Genomic DNA, 23,417 nt, shown 5'->3' with positions numbered 1-23,417 from the left:
CGGCTTGGCTGCTCGCGAGCGGAGTGCGGCCTGCCAAGGGGAGAGCGGGGCTTCGCAGCGCTCTCTTATTTGGGCACGCACAGGAGAATTAGTCAGGAGGCTCCAACTGTGCCTTTCTTCGTCTCTCAAGCTCTGAAGTAATGCTTGTGCTCTAAAGAGAGCTCCCGGGCAGCTTGCCGAGCCCGGTCCCATCTTGGCCCCGTTTTATGGGACTGGCGATAATAACTGCGATCTGGATAAACAAATACTTTGAATGAGAGCGCAGCACCTGTTGACATCTGGAACTATGGCTCCTTGTTGTGGCTCTGGGCTTGCCTTGCCTGCTGTGTTTGGATGCTCGGGGGATCGGCCCTGCCGTGGGCAGTGTGATGCAGCACCTGCAGCATGTGGCTGGCTGCTGGCAGCCCCTTGCTCTTCTCCATTCTTTGTAGGGGCGGCAGGGCTGCGAGGCTGGCTTGGCTCATGTGAAGGGCTTTCCATTCTTGCATTCTAGAGCAGCGTTGCTCTGACTGTGCTGCCTCGTGTGCAGGGCTGTGATTGCTGTGCTGCAGTCCCTATGAGGTGTCACCAGGTGGGGAGCAGCTGTGTGTGGGCACTGGGTGAGGGCATGGCTGAAGAAGGGACTGGTGCTGGTGGGCTCACCCAGCATGTTCCACCTGAAGTGTCGGTGTTTCTGTGCTAGGATCACCGGCTGACATGCTGGCTGCTAGAAGAACAGTTGTTCTTCCAAACCGAAGCACAGTTATTGGTCTTTTTAGCATCCTGCAAATGCTCATCCATAAAAAAAGGGAAAACAGAAACGGGAGAGAAAACTAAACTTGCCTCCTCATTACCTGTCAGACATCTTCCTAGGCTCTTTTGTTGTTTCATGCTAGTGAAAAGGCATGGAAAAGCAATGGGCTGTACAGTATACTCTGCAAAGGCTTGTGGGGAAGTGGCACTTGAGGAGCTAAAATGAGGCTGCTGCTTCTCCATGGCCAACAGGAATTTGTTTTCAGGAAACCTGACAAGAGGCAGAGTGTTTTCCTGCAACCTTTTTGCAGCAGAGGGTGAGTGTGGATGCTGAACCAATGGTCCTACTATGGAGAAAATGTGTTTGCACGGCTGTAGCTATTGGGGCAGTAGGGCAGGGGCTCTGCCTCGTTGACTTGGGGCTGTGTTGTACCAGGGAGTTATTTTGTGGTTATCTGTTTCTTGTCTGTGTTTACAACAAATAAGGAGTACCAACCCTATAAAACAGAGAGGAGACTTGGAGTAAGCAGGTTAGCAGAGATAGCAGCAATATAAATAATTTTTAATAACTTAACAAATCTTTCATTATGAAAAAATTTGGTAAAAATCCATTTGTTTTCAGGGAGCAGCATGCTGTATTGTAACACACAGAGCTTCCCTTCACAGTAGGAGAACTTGTCAACCATGGATCTCCAAGTTGTGTGATCCAGTGTAAGGTACTGGCATGGATTTACAGAAGTTCCCAAGTAATCTCCAAAAGCTCTACTGTTATAGCTACAGACGTTACCATTTTTCTACGCTGGTAGAGATGTTTTCATTTTTTTTTCTTAAATTACATGTTACAGAGCTTTCAAACAGTGCTATAGCAAGGCTGAAGTATCATTATGGTGGATGAAATAGCTGCTGGTGAGGTTCAAGTATGAACTGCATGCAAATACTTGCTTTCCTACATTTAAATCCAATCTCTCCTTTCATTCTGCCATTTTAAAATTGACTTATTTTAAAAGTTTCTCAAATGTGTCAACGTTCAGTCTGCTTTCCACCTGGAACTTGAGTGTGGCTTTAAATGGAGTTAAACTTAGCAGCCAGCAAAGCGCCTTGTGGTACATACGTAATATTGGAACTAATATTTTGTACCAGTTTGTTTTTACTCTGTCTCAGGAAGCTCTTTCTTACGTTGTAAGAGTTCTCTGTTTTGGCAGTGGGGTTATTTGGCTGCTTTGCTCCATGTGCTGCCATTGGGACAGACTTTGTCCTGCATTGCTGGTGCAGGATGTGGCCTCAGGCACACCAGCAAGGTGCGGGCAACCAAAGCTGCTAGTGAAGCTTAGAAAACTTAAACTGGCCTTTAGTCATACCTGGGATGTTATGGGGTTATCTCTTACCTTCACTTTGCCCTTCTGCTAAATGGGAAGTCAGAGGCCAGTGGAAGAGGAAGGATGGTGTAATCGGGGTGAGAGGGCCGGTCAGACAGAGAGGAAGGCTTCAAACAATGCAGCGAGGCGCTGGAAAGGCTGAGAGTCTGCGAGGAGCGGGCCATACCCCGTGGGACAATTGGCTTTGTCCAGCTCTGAGGGGCAGTAGGAAATTAGTCACGGTGACTCAGGGCCGCAGTCGTGCTGTAGGGCTGCACACGGGGCTCGGTGCTCATGGCAGCCCGGCCCCAGGACCATGCAGGTGAACTGTGCAGTGCTGGGAACCAGGTTGGTGTAAGTGCCACGGTGTGGCCAAGCTGCCATCGGTGAGCCCAGGTCTGGTGGGCGAGGAGGCTGTGCTGCTGAGGCGCTGTGACATGGCCTGGCCTGAACAACTCATGGCTGTGCTAAGGGCCTGCTCAGTGCTGGTTTCATGCTGATTAGGAGAGGAAAAGGGAAAGCGCTGTGTGGGCCTGCTTTGGCGGAGTGGCTGCTGACATGGATGTCAGGGAGAGATGAGCCAAGAATGTCCTGGAAGGAATTCACACGAGGCCAGTGAATGGAGCTGTCGGGGTCTGTGCTGCCAGCGTTTTCAGGCATTAAAGAGAGATGGGGGAGGGAGGAGACCCCCCAAAAGATGGAGAAGAAAGAAAAGGAAAAATACGGAGGAACCTGGTAATAGCCACTGTAGAAATAATCTGTCCTCTTAATGGTCCTACTGTCATCTGGGCCAAATTTGTGTTACTGGGCGAGAGGTAGCAGAGCTCTAGCCCCTCTTAGAAATGCAGATCACTTCTATGGACAAGGTTAAAATGGTGCCACTCAGGTGGTGACAGTTCCACTTGCATGAGGTTTTGGAAGGACTGCAGTGCAGTACAGCTGCGCTGGGGTTCAGCCCTCCAGGTAAAGCAATATCCAAAGTCTGTAGCAGTAGCTACAGTGACCTTTGGTGCTAGGTTATCTGTATAGCAGAACTCCTTCAGTATTTCCGTGGTACCCCTGGGCACCTCTCTTATGAAACTCCCGACTGAAAACACAAAAAAGGAGAGCGGTGTCTTTGTGGACCCTTTCCAGAACACTTGTGACCCACAGTGGGCTGCAGCCTGGGGACCCCCACTGGATCCACCTGCTGCAACTGGAAGTTGTTAGATGGGCATCCAGAGCACAGCAGGTGCTGGGAAAGGAGAAAGCTGCCCAGCAACCACGTGGCACTGGGGAATAACCCGCGTTGGTGCAAAACCACCTCATGGTTGATAGAGTTTCTGCATGGCAGGGAGATTTTCCTACCCTAATTAATCCACTCTTTGGCTATTAGTTGTTTGGAGCTTTTTCGTTTGCTTTGTTCCATTTGATTTTTTCTTAGCTTCTACAAAAGAGAATGGATCATTAAAGCTGAGTCTATGATGGTCCAGATAATGCGATCTGAAAGAACGAAACAAGACAGAACGAGACCTCAGAGCAGAATTTTTCAGGCTTGCCCTGTGAGGGAAGAATTCAGCTGGCACTGGGCCATGTTGAAGAATGGCAGGCTTTGGCAGGCGTGGAGGAATTTCCTGAGCTATGAAAAGAGCACTGGGCACAGAGGAGATGGCAGATAAGGCAGCCCTTAGAAATGATTGAAAGTGGAATTCTTTCCTAGTAATTGGTTGTTGGATGTGGAAAGCAGCTAACTTTCTGACAGCCTGAGCGCAGCAAGAAGGCCAAGGGGAGAAGTAATGTGGAGGGAGTAGGATGAGAAAGTGTTTTATTGAACGTTTAAGTTACGTTGGTAACATGCTCAAATCAGTTACATTTGTAGAACGTTTCTCTTAGCTGCCTTTATTGCCCCTGTAGCCTAGGTGCAAAAATGAGATCCCCTTCCCCCCACAGAAAGTCAGGAATCCCTCTGGAGCCTTAAATAGAAAGGGAAACATGCATGTTGGCATGCTTTTTCCCCCCACATGTGAATCACAAGGACTCACTCGGTACAGTTTGTTTGTTAAAATAAGGATGGATTGGAGAGAATAGACTGCTGATGGAGAGTAGCCTGAAATGTGGTAACTTGTAAATAGTGTTTTGTTACTTTGGGAAATACAGCTTTTGTTGTGGTAGGGCTGATGCTGTTGTTTTCCTGTTCTGTAACTTTGCAGCTGTTACAGCTAGTGGCTTTGGCTAGTATGAAAACGTGTTTCTTATGGAGATGTGTGCTTTCCTGAAAGAAGTGGAAACTTTCAGAGCGTGTGGAGAAGAATTCGCTGCTGAACTGAACTTTTATTTTGGGCTGACTTTGTAGGACTTTGTGCAATTAGTGCTTGTGTCTCCTTAATGTATACATGAAAAATATATGTATATTAATTTATCTGGGGACAAATTAAAAGACACTGCAGGTGTGTGGCAGGTGTTTGATTTCCTGGACTTTGGAGCCTTCAAGCTTCCATGTCTTATTTCGCAGCCTCTGTCTAATTTTGTTTTAGTTGTGTTTCTGCCTTTGGTTTTCCTTTACATTTTTCAGCACAGACCATTCTAGGGCACACGGATCTGTATCTTTAACCCAGCTGCTGGTACACAATCCCAGAAGCTTAACCCTGCATCGTCCCCAGGGTGAGGGCTGTGGGCAGCAGTGTGCAGGGGGTGACCTGGCTCAGGAGGTAGAGTGAAAGCAAAAGGGGTGAGAAAAGTGCTTTCTGTGTGAGGGAAGTGCTGGTGGCACAGGAGCAGCTGGTACTCCTGCCCTGCTTTTCTGTTGCTGGCACCATTCAGGCGTGCAAAGCTCAGCCTGTGTTGGAGCAGTTAAGATGCATAGGCTACGAGTCAGTTTTCAGTAATTCTGTACTTCCTTAAAACTAATCGAGCGTGTCTCCTCTTCTTGAAGGCCATTTCTCAGATGTGAGAGCTGGTGGGCGTTAAGCTTTTGACACAGTACATGCAAATACCTTTTTAAAATAAAAATTGTAGAAGCACATTTAAACTCTTCCCTTTTCTATACCCTTTCTTTTCTTTTACCGTCTAAAACTTGGGATGAATGCTGAAAAGTAACTCAAAAGCAAGCAGATGACAGAAACCCATAGTTAATACTTTAAATGGAATGGTCATTTCTTTGTGAGCTAAAGGTGGCATATTGGATTCTTTTCCTCGATACTTGTGTTCACTGGGTAATAATTATTTATAATTTCCAAGGCTAGCTGTTGGTGATCACTTCCCATAACTGTCCAATTTCACAGTGTACATGCTACTTTTGTGTTTCTCCATGCCTCTCCTGTCTTTCAAATGCATAAGAGTATGCATATAAAGGGCAGTTTTTATAGCAGTAGATCTGTTTGTAATCACCACTGTAACTGTGAAGCAGCCAAATCCTTGCAATCAATTTCTTTTAGTTAAATGTTGGTGTTTTCCATTTTTTGAGAAAAATTTTCAGGGCAGAACTGATACTGACACAAAGGTGCCATTTTTCTGCTCCCAGACTCCTGAATGACAGCTCTGCTCTGGTGGAAATGCAGCCCAGCAGCGGTGTCACTGATGTTTGTTCTGTCCCCAGGTCCTTTCTCACAACCTGTGCACAGTGTTAAATGTTCCCCATGACCCGGTGGCCTTGGAAGAACACTTCAGGGATGATGATGAAGGACCAGTTTCCAATCAGGGTTACATGCCTTATTTAAACAAATTCATCTTGGAAAAGGTAAGTTTTAGATTCTTGGGTTCTGTTTTTCCCTTTATCATTTTTTTTAGTGTCTTTCCTTAGCGTGCCAGCCTTACTTGCTGGAAACCTGCTCATCTGAAGGCATTGGGCTATGAGTGTCTCTGCAGGGTTGTTTTGGGGCAGTGCTCTGGAGTGTCTGTGCCTTAAAATGGAAGGGTGTGCTTTGCTCACTTTTCTCTCCTTGGTTTCCATTTCCTGTTATATCTGATTGTTCTGTATGCTGTGCTTGTGTAGAAATGTGTTCATATTAATGAAACAGTGCAGTGTAAAATTATTTGTAAGTGTCTTGAAGCTATAGGTTGTCCCACTCCATACTATAGTTACAAAAGAACGTTGCCATAGACTCATCTGTAAACAGGACAGGAAAAGTATCTTTATTGTCTTTTCATGAAAAATTTTAATAAATAGATCCCACCCAGTATTTATGGTGGGGAATGTCAGGGAGTGCTGCTGAGTTTTGCCTTGCGAGTTCTTGGTGTTGGAGTGTTCTTGAGAGTTCTGTGGTTGCACATTTGTTGTATTGGGGGAAGGGGAAGCTCTGGAAACCAGCAGGTTTCCCCCGTGCTACCCTCCATCTTAGTCTAAGTAGAGGCAGGTACTGGGCCAGAACTGGTCTCTGGGGGCTGTGTGTGTCAAGTTTAGGTTGAAATGTCTGAAAGCAAAGAGCTAGCATACTTCTTTTCTAGCAGTTTTGGTTGGGAGACTGGTCTAGGCAGTACACACATTCTTGCTTCAATACCACTGAGTTCTCTTGAAGGCTGACCCAGAAACCTTCAAACTTTGATTTGTGGTTGCAGAGATACACAGATGGTTGCTTTCTTTTAAAACATCAAGTCCCAAAGTGACCTCCTGCTGGAAAGTCACTCATCTGACAGTTGCAGATTACGCAAGCTCCTTAGCCACGTTTTGATGACTTTTGTTGCTGCTTTAATCCAGATTTAATACTGGTGGAAAATATGATACATGGCTGAGATGCAGTCCGTCAACTTGGAAACAAGAAAAGCTTAGTCTGTCTGGCTAAGCTCCTCTGCCCCTCTAGTCTGTTTGTCTCCTACCCAGTGACAGAGCCCTGCTGCATGTGTGGGAGTTGTTGGCCACAAATGCCCACAGATGCTGTCTTGGCTACTTGCTGTGGGAAAATCTCCCTTTGTCCCTAGGAAGGTTATAATCTCATCTCCACTTCGTGTTGGCTGTCTGAGCTCCTGTAAGGTTCAACAGAGACCGAGCAACTTGTACACAGATTGAAATCAGAGCCCTTATTTTATTCTGAGTGAAGGATTATAGCTGTAGAGTCTGAACTAGAGGTTTGTTGTTAGTAGCATCTATAGTAGCAAGCCATTGAGTCAAAGAAAGAAGAGGGGCAAAAGGCTTTTTCAAATGTAACCACGCTTTATTAAAGGGTGTGTAGGGATAAGAGTTATAGAGCAGCAATTGCAATTATTAAATAACACTTCAAGTTGTAAATGAAAGACCTGGCTACCTAAACCTGTTGGTGTGAAATTACAGCATGTAGCTACTCTGGGGCACTTTCTTACCCCCTGGCAAAAGCTAAGGACAAGCTACCTTGCTTTCTTGTGGAAAGAAAGAGCACAGCTGTGTGTAGTTTCCTGTGTTGCTTTCTTTTATATGCTGCTCTGGCTTCTGATAATTGCGAGATGTACCCATACCATTGGTTTCTCTTACCAGCTAACAGAAAATATTTAGGAACAGGATTAAATAGTCTCTAAATTCACATCAGTTATCCTGACTAAACGTCTCTTCAGAGTTTAGACATCTAGTATTGAAAATCAGTAAAGTCTTTGGACAGAAGGCCACCTTTGTGTGCTGATTGTGACATCTCATCTTTCAGAGATGACCACATCAGTGCCAAAATACAGCATGCAGTGGGATGAAGTCACTGATTCACGGCACATCTCCTTTGTTTAAAACAAACCAAAAAAAGTAAACAAGGAACTCCTTTTTTTCATTCTTCTAAAGCATAGTTTGTTCTTGATGAGGTGATCACAGTACAGATGTCACGAATTCATACTAAGTAAAGCCGCTAAAGAGGGACCAGTACTTTATACCCCAAGGTACAGAGAATGCTCTCTCAATTTCTGGTCATATTTTCTGGCAAATTAATTGTTTTGAGCGAGATCAGACAAGAAAACTTCTTGATCTCAAGACATTTGTTTTGTTTGTGTCCTTAAAAAGCAATGTGTGTGTGTTTATGACTTGGTTTTTTTAGCCATTAGTTCCTCCTATTTGAAATGTTACTATGTTTGCATTCTGTTAATTAAGCTAGAGGTACTTTTGTGAATGAGTTCAAATATAATTTTAGAAACTTCAAATATTTTCAGTTTTTGAAGCAGAGCTTAGAAATGATCTCTCTTACATCCCATTCAGAGATGCATTCATTCAGAGTAATTATTACTTCAGTGTAATTGTTATGTAGTAACCTGGACTGGAGCACTGCCAGTGGAGGAAGCCAAAGTAGCTTCCAGAGTACTGTAGTAGGGACCTAACTCTGATTTGGTTTGGTTGTGGCTTTTTCCTTGCTTCCCCCACAGCCATGCACAAATGTACTTCAAGAATGTACATACCAGAAATAGCTAGCGTTGCCACGTGAAATTATTCAGGAAAAATAGTATCTCTCATAAAAGAAAAGTATTTAGTTTACTTAGTTCTACCCACAACTCCCAGCATCTCCAGAACACTGATTTTATAATTACATCCTTTCTTTAAAAATGATTTAGAGAAAAGAAACAACAAAACAAAACAACCCGTGAAGGTGGATTAGAGTTATTTTGGAGAGCTGGTGTCTGTATGCTTATCTGATCATCTTTCCAGAGTAATTTCTATGCAGTGTCTGAGCTCTGGATGCCACTCGGACACTTGATGAAGTCCCTTCCACAGTCGAGCGTGGGTCTGAAGGAAGGATGCTAACATGGGAGTACTGGTGCAGTACAGCCCCGTCCTGAGGCAGAGCAGTCCTCACACCTGCTGGCTGCTGCCAAATCCTGGCAGCAGTGGGTGCTGGGGGTACCTTGGGTTTGGTGCCTCTTTCAGGTGTCACAAGCAGAAACCACCAGCTCTTACCCCAGCCAGGGCCTGTGCACGAGTTGCCGTTCCACTTGTCTCCCTGTGGTCACTGCCACCAAAACATGGGCTGCTTGTAGAGCCTGCTGCTCTGCTGGAGTGCTGCTGCCTGTAGGAAAGCATGGCAAAGCTGCAGGGAGATAAATATACTTCATCTATAGCATCAACGATGTTTAAAAACGAAATAGAGGAAATGAAAGCTTTCACATATGTAAATAATTCACAGATGGGTATGTACAGATGCTAGGTATGATAAAGGATAATGCAAGCAAGGGGAATTTTTTTTTTTATCAGTAAAGAGAGGATTTGAGAGTCTGAGAAAAAGGAAAGATCTTAGGTGGATTAATGTTAAAGAAAGCAAGATTACATTTGTGAATATTTTCAAGAGTTACATTTAAGCAATATTAAGCAGAAAGACTTATTAAAAGTATTTCCCAGCTGTTCCAATATTGGTACTAGTGTGTCCACATGTAGTTTTTGTTCTTATGGTTTCCACATTTACTGTATGGAGCTTTAGTAGCAGTGCAACAGAAGGGCAGTTGGAACTAAAAACATTTATGCAGAAGGTTTGGGATCTAAAACTTGTGTGGTAGAGGAAAGACAAAATCACAGTGGCCTCCTTCCTGTGAAGTCAGGGTGTTATTAACTCAACCAGAAATTGGAGGTTGGATGCAGATTCTGCTGGAAGAAGTTCTTTACCCCACGCAGGAAGTCAGAGCAGGCTGGGTTTGTGCTCTTTTTAGGCCTTGATGCTTCTTACAAACTAGAATCTCTTGGTGCTTTGGTACGACTTGGTCTATTAAATTTCATCTGTCTGTTATCCTGTGCCATTCCTATGCATTGATTGTTGTTGTTCCATTTCTTCATTTTAGGTTCAAGGGAACTTTGATAAAGTTGAATTCAACAGAATGTGTTGGACTCTGTGTGCTAAAAAGAACCTCTCGAAAAATCCTTTGCTGATCAGTGATGAAGATGCATTTAAAGTGTGGGTTATTTTTAACTTCTTATCAGAGGACAAGTACCCTTTAATCATTGTACCTGAGGAGGTAAGAAACAAAAACTTGTGCTGTTCAGTATTGCTTTGCTTAGTGTCTCAGTTAGGTACGTTAATGGTTGCTACTCTGGAGTTTTCAGAGAAAATGATTTTTTTAATAGAGACTACTTTCCTCTTTTATAAGGCTTTGAGTGCTTTTCTTTGTCTTGCAGGTTGCACGTGTGGGGATCCTGCAGGATATTTTAGATATTGATTGCTATTCTTGTCTGCCACTTAAACAGCTTGTGTTAAGTGGGAGTGCTGCCTGCTGCCTGTAAATGCCTTATTTTGCAGACTGTGAGGCCTGACTGGTGCTGGGGAGACAAGCTCCAGTACATGCACCTGGGGCTGTTGAGGTTCTCATCTCATTCATGAGTAATGCTTGTTGGGATCTTTAATACCTGAACTCAGTTATGCATGATTCAAATTTTGCACAGTGTGATTCTAAAAAAAATTATCTCTGCTTGCAAGATGAGTCTTCAGTCTCATGTCACCCTCCTGTTGAAATGGAGAAGTGTAGACTTTTCAGATGATGTCTGTTTCTGATCAAAACCAGCCACCACCTGAATGCTCTTGCTTGAAATGCTTGTAGGAATAAACAGCAGTGAGCAAAATAACAGAGAAGTCTCCTATTACTTCAAGTGGATGGGCAAGTACAGGCAATGCTCGTATAGGTAACCCTAAAGCAAGGTTTTAGAATCTTCACAATTTAAAGCTTTTCACCCTGGGGAGGGATGAGAGAAAAAGGACTCCAGGTGGAACTCTACGCATTAACCATCTTTTGCAAAACCTGCTGCAGAAATCCCAGGGGGTTGCAGCTCAGCACTGAAATATGTATTTTTTCAAACTGTTGAAAAGTCAAAGATGAAAAGAATCTGATTTACATGCCACAACTCTGAGCTGCTGAGCCAAACTATTACTTACAGATCATGCCCTTTCCATATTGAAAAGAACCACTTGGTTTTGCTTTGTCACTTAGTTTTTTGCAGGGCACTTTCACTCTGTACAGCGTTTCTGTTTGTCCTGCACTGATGATGACAGGCTGCTGCCAGACTTGCTGATTCCCCAGAGATGTGAGACAGCCTTCTTGCCTTCCCTTGTTTGTTTGTTTTTTTTTGTCTTGTTTGCTCTGTTGATTCTGGGGGATGGAGATCACATTTCTAAAAGCCAGGACTACTCCTATCTTAATGGCACCAGGTTTCCCTCCCATCTTTAGTCTCCAGGGTCACCTGTATTGCTCTTTCCCTTGGATTATTTTTAAAACTCATTGGCGTGGATGTGTGTCTGCATCTCCTTGATTACTGCACAATGTAAATCTTGCTGCACTCTTTAAGGAAAGCTTAGAGAGCCTGGCAGAGAAAGGCTGCTCTGTTCTTATTGTATGCAATACCCCCATACACTCTTTAACCTTTTGCCTTAGACCGTACAGGTAATGTAATCAGTTGGTGGAGGAATGCTGTTGTGAATGCCCTTCTTTCTGGTTTGTGTTGGTCCTCCTGGTGCTGTCTGTGCTTCTGGAAAATTCCACCCTTACTCCCTTTTACTCAAAATTCCAAAAGTAAAGATGGAAACTTTTAATTTAGATCAGCTTTGCTCTTTCTCTGTGTGACCTTTCATATCTGCCTTTTAAGTTCTTATGGGTTTTTTGGTTGTTGTTTTAGTACTGTTTTTAACATTAAATCTAAACTCCAGATTACCGAGGCATTTTTTGTATGAACTTGCAATTTTTTGTCTTGATACTGAGAAGTTTCTTCTGAAAACAGCTCTTTTAGTGTTCAAAGTGATATTGGTACCTAGTGAAGGTATTTTTCTTTTTTATGCCTCCCAAGTTCATATTAAAACTGGTTTATGTATTCAGTTTTTACTACTTGATTGTGTTGCCCGTCTGTGAATTGAAATTGACTTACACATCATCTATGAATGCACTGTGAGCAGGGATTTTTTGCAAAACGTAGAGCAGATGGGAGGGCAATGTTCTGTAGTGTTTATGTTTGGGTAAGACAAATGTAAACCTCTCATGAATCATTATAACCTCACAGCCAAGGAGCAAGCTCTTCTCCCTCCCTGTTTGTTTCTCTTATCCTTGGCTGTGAATATTGCAACATGCCACTTAGTACTGTTTCTGGCTTAGAGTGATTAGTGCAGGATCCAGCTGCTTCCCCTCCTCCCACCCACCTCTTTGGCTTTTTGGCTTTTGAACTTTATTTTCCCTTTATAAGGAATTAAGAAACTTGTGTGGTACGAAAGTTGGAATGTTGGAAAAGTGATCACGAACATTTTTGCTTTCCGCCTTGTGGATGGCAGGATTGTGATAAAGAGAAATTTCTTAGGTCTCCATTGAAGGTATTGGCACAATTTCACGTGACTGTGAAGTTCTCTTCCTCCTCCTCCTCCCAGGATCTGCTCCTTGGGGCCTGGCTGGGATTCTGATTTTTGATTTTAATCACCTAAACTGTTTCTGAACTTGTTTGAACCATCTTTTATCTGGAAAACTCTCTGGCTTGTGTGCAATTTCACTTCTTTGCACCGCCTTGACTGAAGGCTGAGGCTGTTGTCTTTCCTTCCTGCCGGTGCTGTGTACCTATGCACAGGTGCTGCTGTGCTGGGCCTTTCCTATTAGAAAGCACGCCAGGAGCAGTGCAAAGCATTTGGGCTTGATTCCATGCCCAAGTGCTGGGTGTGTAGCAAATTGGAAGTGCTGCAGCTGCTGCTCAAATAGAAAAGGAAGAACAGTCTGGAAAGCTTTCAGAGGCGTAGGCTGAGGAAATCTTTGGAAACAGAAAGCAAGGAAAACAGTTACAAAGAGGAAATTTAGAAGCTGTAGAGGGGGATAACACAAGGGCCAGAAGCTGCCCCATTGCTCTGTTAGCAGAGGTCAGACTGGAAGCTAGAAGCAATGCTTGGCCTGGGCTCTTGCCCTGCTGTGTAAGGAGAGGTGGCAGCCTGGCATTGGAGTGAGTGAGGTTAGTGAAATCCAGTGTGGGGAAGGACCTGGGGTGGGATGCAGCTTTGTGCTCATGGTAAGCAGCCGGGTCACGGGCACAAGAGTTGTGCCTCCCCATGGGATATGGAAGGCTCAGCTGGTGGTGGCCTTGGGCTGGAGAGAGGAGAGCTGGGAAGGAACAGGGGACCATAAATGTCTGTTGTTCTAAGGTGTTTGTGTCCCTAGGAAATGTGAAACGGCATCAAGTCTCCCTCTTCTTTCAAGGGAGAAGCTGTGGTATGTGTGAGATGCAGTATTTCTGTAAGCTGAGTGAAGGCAGACTGGAGGAAAACAATGCTGCGTTTTGTTTGCTCAAGTAAGAGTTGTTTCTGGTGGATGGTCTCCAGAATTGGCACAATTCTTGTCTAATGGCAGCAGTGTGCAGTGGGCAAAGCTTTAGTGAGCAGCTGTGTGGCTCCTGGTCTCAGAGAGCAGAGCATGGGGAGAGCTTCTCCTCTTCCCCACCAGGTGCTCCCACTCAGCCGTCTGGGACACAGGCATTGAAACGCGTGCTTCCTTCAGCCCTCACAGGGCTGACCTCCTCCACCAGGAGCTGAAAACAAAAGGAAGAGAGGTGAGGAGTGCTGCAGCCATAAAAGGGAAAAATATTTCTGGTCTATCATGAGATTTCCTTATGCCTCCGTTTTAGTTGTCAGACTCGGCCGTATGCTGTTTAACCAGACGTTTTCTGTTGTATACGAAGGTTTCCTAACACTTCCCCTTTCTCATTTCTGGACATGTGACTGCAGCCTCGGGAATGCTTTATCGCCTGAGAGCTACAGTGTGTAGTTAGCTGTGTTCCTGGGCTGCCTCAATACTGAAACTGGCAGATAGGTCCACTTGTTGTAATGCAGTGCTCACATAATGTCTTTTAAGCAATACTTGTGTGCTTCCTGTCTGTGCTTTTTCGGTCTGGCTTCTTAAGGAACCACGATTTGTATAGTCTCCTTCTCTTTGTGCTCTAGTCTTCACTGCATTAATGTGTGTCAGCTCTAATCCTCCCACCTGGGACAAAGAAGGTCTGACTCTTGTGTGGTTTTGCTGTGCATTTGAAAATGAAGTGATGAGTGGTGAAAGTCTCAAGTTGCCAGTAGTGATTCTTCTGGAGATGTTTCCTGCAGAAATATTTTGTGACTTCTTTTGTTTCTGTGTTCTGTATGCTGGCATCTGATACTGTGAATGATATATTGGGAGTTGACCCTTAGCAATTAAGAAGTAAAATCAAAACTGATATAACTAGAATGAAAGCTCTGTGCATGAGGCACTGCTTTCACCAACTCCTGATTCAGAGGAGTTATTATCTGTCAAGTTTAATGAAGTCAAATACGGGGATTTTTGGTGGTAGTGGAAAGGAAAAATTGAATGTTTGATTTTAGAGTGTGTGCTGTTCTGATGGGGTGGGGAAAGGAACCGATGAAGGCTGTGGAATAGGCCATGATTGTTGCCATGTTACTTGTACAGAATTGTGTACAGCTCAATTTTTTTTGTCTACACTATTAATATCACAAACTCTATTTGAATAGCATACACCAGAATAGCCTTGTCTGCCATGCTCTGTTGGGCACGGAAGCCTCCTTGACATCATTTTTCCTTTTTCCTCCTCTAAGAGGCCCACTTATGTATCAGAAGAATATGTGAAACACTTCTGAGACTTACTTCCCTGTGGAGAACCATGCCAGGGATACCTGGGAGTGGAAAGCAAGTAGGTATTGCAGCGTGAGAGAACAGCTGCCCTCTGAGAGCAGATGCTGGGCAGGCTGCACAGTTTGTGTTAAGGAGCCCCTGAGCTTTATATTCTTTTGTTTTCTGCTGGCAGAGTTCTGGCTGAAAAGTGTTGGTTTGGAATGGAACTGGTTTTCCATGCTACAGAGCATGGAATACAGCAGTGGGCGCAGCATTAGTCCTAAAGCAAAACCCCAGCGGCATCAAAGAGCGAGCAAGGCCCTGTCAGAACAGCAGCAAACATTGCTTCACATTTGCTTTTCAACACTACTCTTTAACCACAAGGGCAGATTGTGTGTGAGCCAGCAGCCTTAATTTGTCAGTTATTTGCTGAGCTCACACGTCTCCTCGGGGAGGAGGGGAAATATCGTTGGCTCGCAGAGGTTCCTCATTTGAGCCCATAATGAATGGCCTCTTGTTCGCTTCCATATTTGCCAGATCCAGCTTACCTCTCAGTATTTCCCTCACACTGCTCCCTAGTTGTGCCCCACCCCAGCATTGACGTCTTACAGAAGCTGTGTGGGACTTGGGTTAGCCACGCTTTTCTGAACGAAGGATACAGTCTGAGACCGTTTAAATTGCAATATGCAAATATGTAAATACAGAGTTAATGTATTTTAAAATATACTCTGTGTACTTTAATGGGATTTGGGATATTTGTGGTGATGATGGTGACTCGTAGAGGGGAGGTGAGTAGCCTTAAATGTTTGCATTTGTTCCGACAATCAAAATAAAGTAAAAATATGCACAAATAACATTAAAATAAAGGATACTTTGTTTTTTTTTTTTTAGTATGTAACATGATAACACATGATAGCTATATTATGTGTGTTCTGCCTTACTTCTTTGCCAGACTGCCCAGCACCTTGGCAGGTCTCACACTCTCCTTGTCGGGCCTTCCTTTCTGCAGCCTCTGCTTTACCTGAAGCCTGGGTCATCGTGCAGAGCTCCTATTGGGGCAGGCTGTACTTTAGCATGGGGAAAAGGTATTTAAAGGAATTGGACGCTGCAGAAATCTAAGAACAGTTGTATGTGGGCTGAATTCCAGGTTTGGCACTTCTCAGCTTTGCCAAGGCAGTGCCTCCTGGTACACGTTTGGGTGTTTTCCTGATGGCAGATGTGCAGGGAAGGAAGGGATCTGCCTTCTCCAGCTGTGGGGGAGAAGCTGCAGCATCTGCATGTGTAGGGTATCCAAAGCACATCTGAGCCGGGTCCTCGCAGGGAGGTGTGCTGGGTGTGTCTGTGTTCTTGGTGCTACCAAACCTCTTGTGCCAGGTGCTAGGCAGGCTGAGAGCTGACCAAACTGTAGTTAAGCAATTCAAGTGGGCTGGGCTTCCTCAGCCCTAGAAGGAATTGTGTTCTGCTCCCCAGCGGTGCAGACCAAGATCAGTGGAGAATAAAAAAAAAGAAAAAAACAAAACAAAACAAAAGAAAACACGAAGTCCTGAAAAGTATTTGGTCTATGCCTCCCAGGTTGCCCAAGGATGCCCCATCCCTGGAGGCATTCAAGGCCAGGTTGGATGTGGCTCTGGGCAGCCTGCTCTGGTGGTTGGCGACCCTGCACACAGCAGGGGGGTTGAATCTAAGTGGTCATTGTGATCCTTTTCAACCCAGGCCGTTCTGCGATTCTCTGCTGCTCTCGGAGAGGCACGTCAGGCCGTACACGCTGTCACGGTGCCAGCTGCGCGCATCTCCCGGCCGCGGGCAGTGAGGGAGCAGCGCACGGCGCCCGGAGCTGCAGGAGGTGCCGGGCGCTCTGTCTGCGTGCACAGCCGGGCTGAGCTCTACTTCGTGTTGTCTGCAACGCTGAAGGAAATGCAGAAGTGCGGTTTTTACTTTGTTGCGCAGAAGTCCTTGCATAAAGACTCTCACTAACTGTTTTCTTTATGAGCCGTTAACGTTTTGCCTGTGCTAAAGCTGTAGGCAGGCTTAGTTTCAAAACATGAGGTGTGTAAAGAGTGAACGAACAGTAATCTGCTGCAAAACAAACTACAAAACACACCCGACTTTCTTTCCCTCTTTCTATTCCTGTGTTTAATTTGAGCAGCTATTAGAAGCATTACATTGTGGTAACGTGTACAGGATGATGAAAGATTAAAGGAAAAGGAGAGTAGTTCATTCTGGAAACGATAAAAGCGGAGGTGAAAAATAGATTCTTCTGTGTTTTTTTGATGCCTCTGCCAAGCTGGTGTGCTGTGGTGCAGGGGCAGGTGAAGACTGAGACATGGTCATACACCAGTGGTTCTTCATTTTGCTTGTCCAAGCTGTGACCTTACTCTTTTTATTGTTTGTAATTTGTTTGCTTTTCTTCTTCCACAAACGCTTCCTGAAACTTCCTGCTTTCTCATACCTCAGTCGTGCTGGCTTGGAAGGTACTGCAGGGAAGGTCTGTGTCCTGTAGGAACCTGAGTATAGAAGAGGCTTGCAGGTTAATGATTTGTTTCCTTATGATGAAGAGCAGAGCTGCAGGTGGGGCTGGCCACCAGGAGCTCAGCCGAGGCAGAAGGCTGCTGGGTCCTGTAGTCTTTACTGAGTGGTGCACCATGTTGGTGCCTAAATGGGAACACAGCTGTAAGGAGTTTCAGCACCATAAACTGTGCTTCTCTGGATACTCTTGATTTCTACGACTGCTGAAACTGATTAATTTCTGCTTATATTTCCTTACAGATTGAATACTTGCTTAAAAAGCTGACGGAAGCAATGGGAGCGGGTTGGCAGCAGGAGCAGTTTGACCTCTACAAGATTGCCCTCAACACCAGCCGGGAGGGTCTGTCTGCCTGGGAGCTGATCGATCTCATCGGGAGCGGACAGTTCAGTAAGGGCATGGACCGACAGACCGTGTCCATGGCAGTTAACGAAGTCTTTAACGAGCTCATATTAGATGTACTCAAACAGGTAAGGACTGCAGAGAACTGATGTTTTAAAATAGAACCGGTTACTGCGTAAGTAGAAAATGTTAAACTTGTGATGGAATTTCTTTGGCTGATGGATAAAGAGCAGGGGGAGAATTAGATGAATTACTTATCAGGGTTCTTTAGTATGACCTTATTTTTATCAGAGGGAAACTGATGTAATTATTGCAGTATGGTGAATGAGCTGCTTGTTGGGAGAATTTCCATTTTAAAAGGAAGTGTGTTCTGACTGAAATACAGCTTTTTATAGTATTGTCAGTTCCTTCTAGCTGACAGAGTAGCTACAGCTGCCAGTTCTTAATTTGTGACAACTCTTCAGTCTTTGGAAATGTTTTTTCCAGATGCAAATAAACACTGTAGCAAATAGAAGTTGTGCTGATACAACTTGTGTATTCAGCGTGGCCTGGACAAAGGAATGCTGGGCTGAAGCATTTCTTCTAAGTCGCCCCACTTCAGTAGGGCAAGAGGTGTAAGGGATCTGCAGAGCTTTCTCCTTTCTTGTGCTTAGCAGGCGATGCAGCTCACAGCTCACTTGTATTCAGTCACGCTGAGTCCCATTCCCTCAGCAAGCTTCTGTCAGCCCTTAGGTTCTGCAGATTTCCAGATGATCCGTTCGGGAACAGCTTTAAAAACTGGAAGGTACTGTGGGGACCTGAGGGCTTACAGCTGAGCTTAGCTAGAGAACTGTGTAACACTGACTTCTACCTGATTTTTTTTTCTTTTTCTTTGATTTCTTGGTGAGGATGGAAACAGAGACATTCTTGGCAGGCTGTGCAAAGACATTCTGAAGAAATCATCAGAGTGCTTTGGCACAGGAACTGCTTTCAGAATATCCATATAACAATGCCGAGGTCTATTTTTGTTAACTCCTGGTTGCTTGTTGGGGGTGAGGGATGGGGCAGACACACATACAGTGAGTCAGATGAGTGTAAAACCATTCTGCAGTTTAATAACACGAAGATAAAGTAGTCAGTGTCCTATCAGACCTTCCACTTCCAACTTGTGAGGAAATCTGATTTCGGTTCCTATATAGCATTGTCTCTTTCTCTTTTTTTTTCTCCCCCTTGACTGTCTCCTTTCTTTCCTCTTTGAGAGGCTCAGCCTCATTCTCAAGGATGTCTGAGTGCCTGTGAGTTGTTTCTCAATGCTTAAAAATAGTTTGCAGCAAGGTGTGGCCCAGCACCACTGCCAGTCACTGGTCTAAGGGAGAATGCTGCTCCTCTGTGGCTGACCCTTCTGCTTCAGCCACAGCACACTCTCTGGTAGCTCTTAGCTGGCAGAGTCATCTGGTTTATTGCTTCGAGCTATGAGTGATGCATCATTTAGCATCCACGTTGTTGTGCAGTTATTCTGGGTCTCTAGGACTAAGGAGGATTGCAGTGACAACTAGATTTTATTGTATTTTAGCTTTCTGAAAGAAGCGTCCTTTACTTCTGTGGTAGTTGGTGTAAAATAACCCCAGGAGCTGTCAGAAAATAATAGATGCAGATTTTGCAGCAGTTTTATGGGGAAAATATCAGTCTAGCCTGGCTTTGAAAGCAAATTCTGTCAGTGTATAAGGAAGGGAAAGACACCTGGTTATGGACAGGATCATGCAAAGCAGGAAGGGCAAAGCTGCAGGAGTCCTTCACACGCCCTCCTGGGGCGACCACCCGGACCTCCGGCTGCGTGCGGGGGAGGCAGAGCATTCCTGTGCATTCCTGTCCTGGGCAAGGGGTGGGATGGCAAGGGAATAGGCACGGCTGGGCTCTGGCTGCAGCTGGTGGGCTGGAGGAGCTGAGCACAGCCAAGCTCTGTGTGTGTGGTTTTGTTTTCTAAGAACAAACAGGCTTCTCTGAATGTCCTGAGTTCTTTGCCCCAGACCTGTAGAGAGAGACAGCTTTGGTTTTGTCAGAGCATACTTGTTTGCTTATATCCAGTGTGCTATAGCTGAAAGACATAGAAAGGAAACCATGAATGTTTTTCTCTTAACTTTTCTCTTAACCTGAAATATTTGGGGTAATATTTCTCTATTGCTTTCTCATAGTTCTGTTGATGTGGATGTTTCAGTTTTGTTTGACTGGACTTCAGAAGTTAGAGTCAAGTTAAAAATATGTTATTAGAAAAAAAATAAATGGGGGAGGGGGGAAATATCATTTCAGAAATGGCAGCTGAACAACCATCTAACTTTGAAACTGTACAGTAATACCTGACCAGGTCACAGCAGTGCCCTGCATAAGAACACACAAAATCAGATGCCTGGAAGAGTGATCAACTTTTTTCCATGAGATGGATTTTGGATTGCCATCACCATAGTGGAGAAAGTAGAGCAGGATCACTAGCATGCCTGCACATACATTGCTGCTGTTGGTTTCAGATGTGTTAATACTGAGCAGAGATACACTTGAATGATTTGATCATGATACCTGGTTGTTGTCATTAGATTGTGGCGATTTTTATTATTTTGTTCTATGGGCCTCGGCAACAATGTGTGGACTTCACTTCCTTGTTTTGAAATACTTTTTCAATAGCAGTGTTCAGGACGAGCTTACAAATGCTTTCCTTAATCAGAAAGTTGAGTCAATCATCTTCAGGAAATAAAATACTGTGAGAGAGATCTCGGCATTATTTAAATCAAGATACAGCTCTGTTCTCTTAAGGCAAAGTGCAGACTGTCCTATCCAGACAGATGCCAGGAGAATGGTTCTGTTACCATTTTCTCCAGCAGGCTCACGGAAGCAGTGTATGTGGATCACTTCTTTAACAGGGTGCAGCAAAATAAGCATGAGGCCGTGTGGAACCACTGCCAGGGTAGACCTTCTCTTGCTTTGTACCTGGGAATATTCCAAAAAGTGTCTGCATTTAAAGTGCCTAGACACTGATCTGCATCTGTCACCACGGTGTGCATCTAAACAGGATAGATTGATTTTTTTCTTTTTAATAGCAACTTTTGTTAAATTATTGGCCATAAATCTCAGTGATGGCAAATCTCTGCTTGACAGAAGGAAATTAAATAGTAATCAGAGACACCAAATAATAAGAACTTGTAGTAGGCACAATAATTACTTAGCTCTTCAGATAATCCTGTTACTGAAAGCAGAACAGAGGATCAGGGAGCTGTTTCTCATGGGGCAAACAATTAGCAGCATGCTGGTATTAGGGATAGAAATGTGTAGGGGCTGTCTGTAGGGACTTGGGCTAACTTTTCTGTGTACTCTGCTAGGGAATTCTTATGTCATGTAACCAAAAGACTGAGATGTTCAGCATGGGCCAGGCCTTTCAGATGTGCTGTTTTTTGCAGGGTTATATGCTGAAAAAAGGTCACAAAAGGAAAAACTGGACAGAACGATGGTTTGTACTAAAACCCAATATTATTTCCTACTATGTAAGTGAAGACCTAAAGGACAAGAAGGGAGACATCATATTGGACGGCAACTGTTGTGTAGAGGTAAAAGGAAGCAAACAGAAAACCATCCATGACTGTCTCTAGAGAAGAATTTATATATTTTTTGTGACCTCTGACAGCTTTTATTAACAGAACATTTTTTTACTTTGTTTGGAACAGTCTGTGCTCCTTGTGTAAACATTCTTTAATATTAGTATTTGCAGATATGTAAAAGATAAGTGCAGAAATGGGGCTTGATGGTGTAACTTAATGATGTCTGCAGGAACAATCCTTTTTCATACATTCTAGGCCTTGCCTGACAAAGATGGAAAGAAGTGCCTTTTTCTCATAAAGTGCCTTGATAAAAGCTTTGAGATCAGTGCCTCTGATAAAAAGAAGAAACAAGAGTGGATTCAAGGTAAGGTTTCAAAAATGTTGAAGTTATTTTTATAGAATCACAGAATGGCTTAAGTTTAAGGATAGACCTTGAAGATGGCCTGGTTTCAAGCCCCTGCCATGGGCTAGGCTGCCATCCACTAGATCAGGCTGCCCAGCATCCAGGGCTTTAAAGTAAGCTGAAGCCGTATGAGATGTGCTTTACTCAGAGTTAAAATGCTTGGTCTTGCCATTTTGGAGGGTTCCATTTTGTGACCTTTGAGGAAACTGTGACTCAGGAAGGGAGTCATAGGGTAGGAATTGGCTTCTTTCATTCAGGTGCCTCAGTTCAAGCAGCCCAAGTTAAATGACTGTTATTCTTTGCTTTTTCTGTATTGCTGTTCTTTTGCAGGTGAGAAGTGCAGGAAATACACAGGAAATTGTTGGATTTGAGGAGAAAGGGGAAACTTGTCTCTTTCAGCATCATAAATAGGCTTTGCTTTCATAGTTTTGCTTGAAGTAGCTTGGCTTGGTGGGCTGAGGGTAAGGCTGGGACTTCCTTTTCTATTACCACAAAGAAGTTACTTCTTCTGAGACCTTCCTGGGTAATGTACAGTGTGACATTACACACATCTTTCGCAGGGCGAGGCAGAGGCTTTTGCAAATCCACAGTTGCCAACAATATTTAAGCATGTGCAGCATTTTAATATTTACACTGCTGCTATTTGGAGCTGGTTCATACTTCCTTTCTACCTGAAACATGTACTTTGCACCAAAGTCTGATGTACAAAGAATTACTTGGTTCCAAAATGAGATCTATTTTATTGTGGCAGATAAAAAGCATGTATTGATATATATCAAAAGCATCTATGTATATTGATATCTATCAAAAACATTCTCCTCAGCTCTAATGCCTGTTATTTCCTTATTTGAATATAAGTAAATGAGAACTGCGCTTGGGAGACTGGTTTTCCTGTGAGACTAAAAATGGTGTAAGGTCGGTTCTGGGAACATGTATGTTAGATAACATTTTGGACTTCTTGATTAGGTTTGATGAACCCAGGGAGTGAGAAATGTGGGAGTTGTTTCTGTAGTGAGGTGCACAAATAATTGGTTTGCCCACTGCTTGTTGGACATCAGTATCAGAACTGACAGAATGCCTTGGAACTGCCTGACCTTCTTGTGGCACGCAGCCTATTGAAAGCCAAGTTCCTTCTACTAGGGGGTTGTGTTTCTGATTTAAACACGCATTAAAACAGGAAAAAGCCCCCAGTATTCATTTCACTAGGCTGTCTGGAAAGTTGGGTGTTTCCCATCGGTGATGTTCTCCTACTCTCCCTGTGCTTTGCACGCTCCTTCCCAGCCATACAGACCACCGTGAGCCTGCTGCGAGCGGGCAGCCCTCCGCCCCACAAAGAAGCACGCCAGAAACGGAAAGAACTGCGCCAGAAGCTCTTGGCTGAGCAGGAGGAATTGGAGCGGCAGATGAAGGAACTGCAGGCGGCCAACGAGAACAAGCAGAAGGAGCTGGAGACTGTGAGAAAGGTGGGAGTGCGAGCTGCTGACCTGCACACTTTAGGCTCAGCCTCCGTGGTTTAGATGGGCTTCTGAAGTCCATTTGGTGCTCAGGTATTGAGTCACATTAAGCAAACTCCAGTAGAGGAGGGGAGTTTGTGCCAGCTCGAGTGCCCAGGTAATGGATTCTGCAGTGCACAGTAACACCTGGCGCCCTGCTGCAGCCATTTCCAGGGATCTGTGGGCTCAGGGTAACCCGTGTGCTGTGACCCCGTCCTCTGTACATATGAATGTTACTGAAGTTCGTGTGTGACGTTTAGGGGCTGGAGACTCTTGCGTTTTCAATTACTTTTGTTTGGTTGTTGGCTTGTTTTTTTTCCCTGTTGGAAATGTCTGCTGGACAGGGGGCTTCCCACTGAATTTCCCAGGCTATTTTTCTAATGCTGTGTGAACTATCTGGGGTGGAACACTCCTCACACAGACTTAATTTCTAGAGATAGAAGTTGAATTTACAAAGATTCCAAAGCTGCAAATTGATATTTTGTGTAGATTTAATTATATTGTAGCGATGTTAGATTTACAGAACTGAGAAACATACTATTTATATGTTGG

At 44.3% G+C, this 23,417-nt stretch overlaps 1 protein-coding gene across 2 annotated transcripts; it reads left to right on the top strand.

Moving 5' to 3' along the window:
- Positions 1-541: 541 nt before the first annotated feature.
- SWAP70 (switching B cell complex subunit SWAP70) lies at positions 542-22,904 on the top strand. Of its 2 annotated transcripts, none has more exons than XM_010710934.3 (7): positions 542-571; positions 5,662-5,802; positions 9,774-9,947; positions 17,307-17,534; positions 20,832-20,978; positions 21,225-21,333; positions 22,654-22,904. In XM_010710934.3, exons 1-7 carry the CDS (start codon positions 557-559, stop codon positions 22,887-22,889), a joined length of 1,050 nt encoding a protein of 349 aa, XP_010709236.1. In that variant the 5' UTR covers positions 542-556; the 3' UTR covers positions 22,890-22,904. The 2 variants fall into 2 exon arrangements, with proteins under 2 accessions (XP_010709236.1, XP_010709235.1); XM_010710933.3 differs by lacking the exon at positions 542-571 and adding an exon at positions 5,190-5,278.
- The last annotated feature ends 513 nt before the right edge of the window (positions 22,905-23,417 follow it).

The sequence above is a fragment of the Meleagris gallopavo genome, chromosome 5, assembly GCF_000146605.3.
Source record: "Meleagris gallopavo isolate NT-WF06-2002-E0010 breed Aviagen turkey brand Nicholas breeding stock chromosome 5, Turkey_5.1, whole genome shotgun sequence".
NCBI classification, from domain to species: domain Eukaryota; kingdom Metazoa; phylum Chordata; class Aves; order Galliformes; family Phasianidae; genus Meleagris; species Meleagris gallopavo.
Note: the sequence above shows the minus strand (reverse complement) of the source record. Positions and strands in the feature narration are given on the sequence as shown.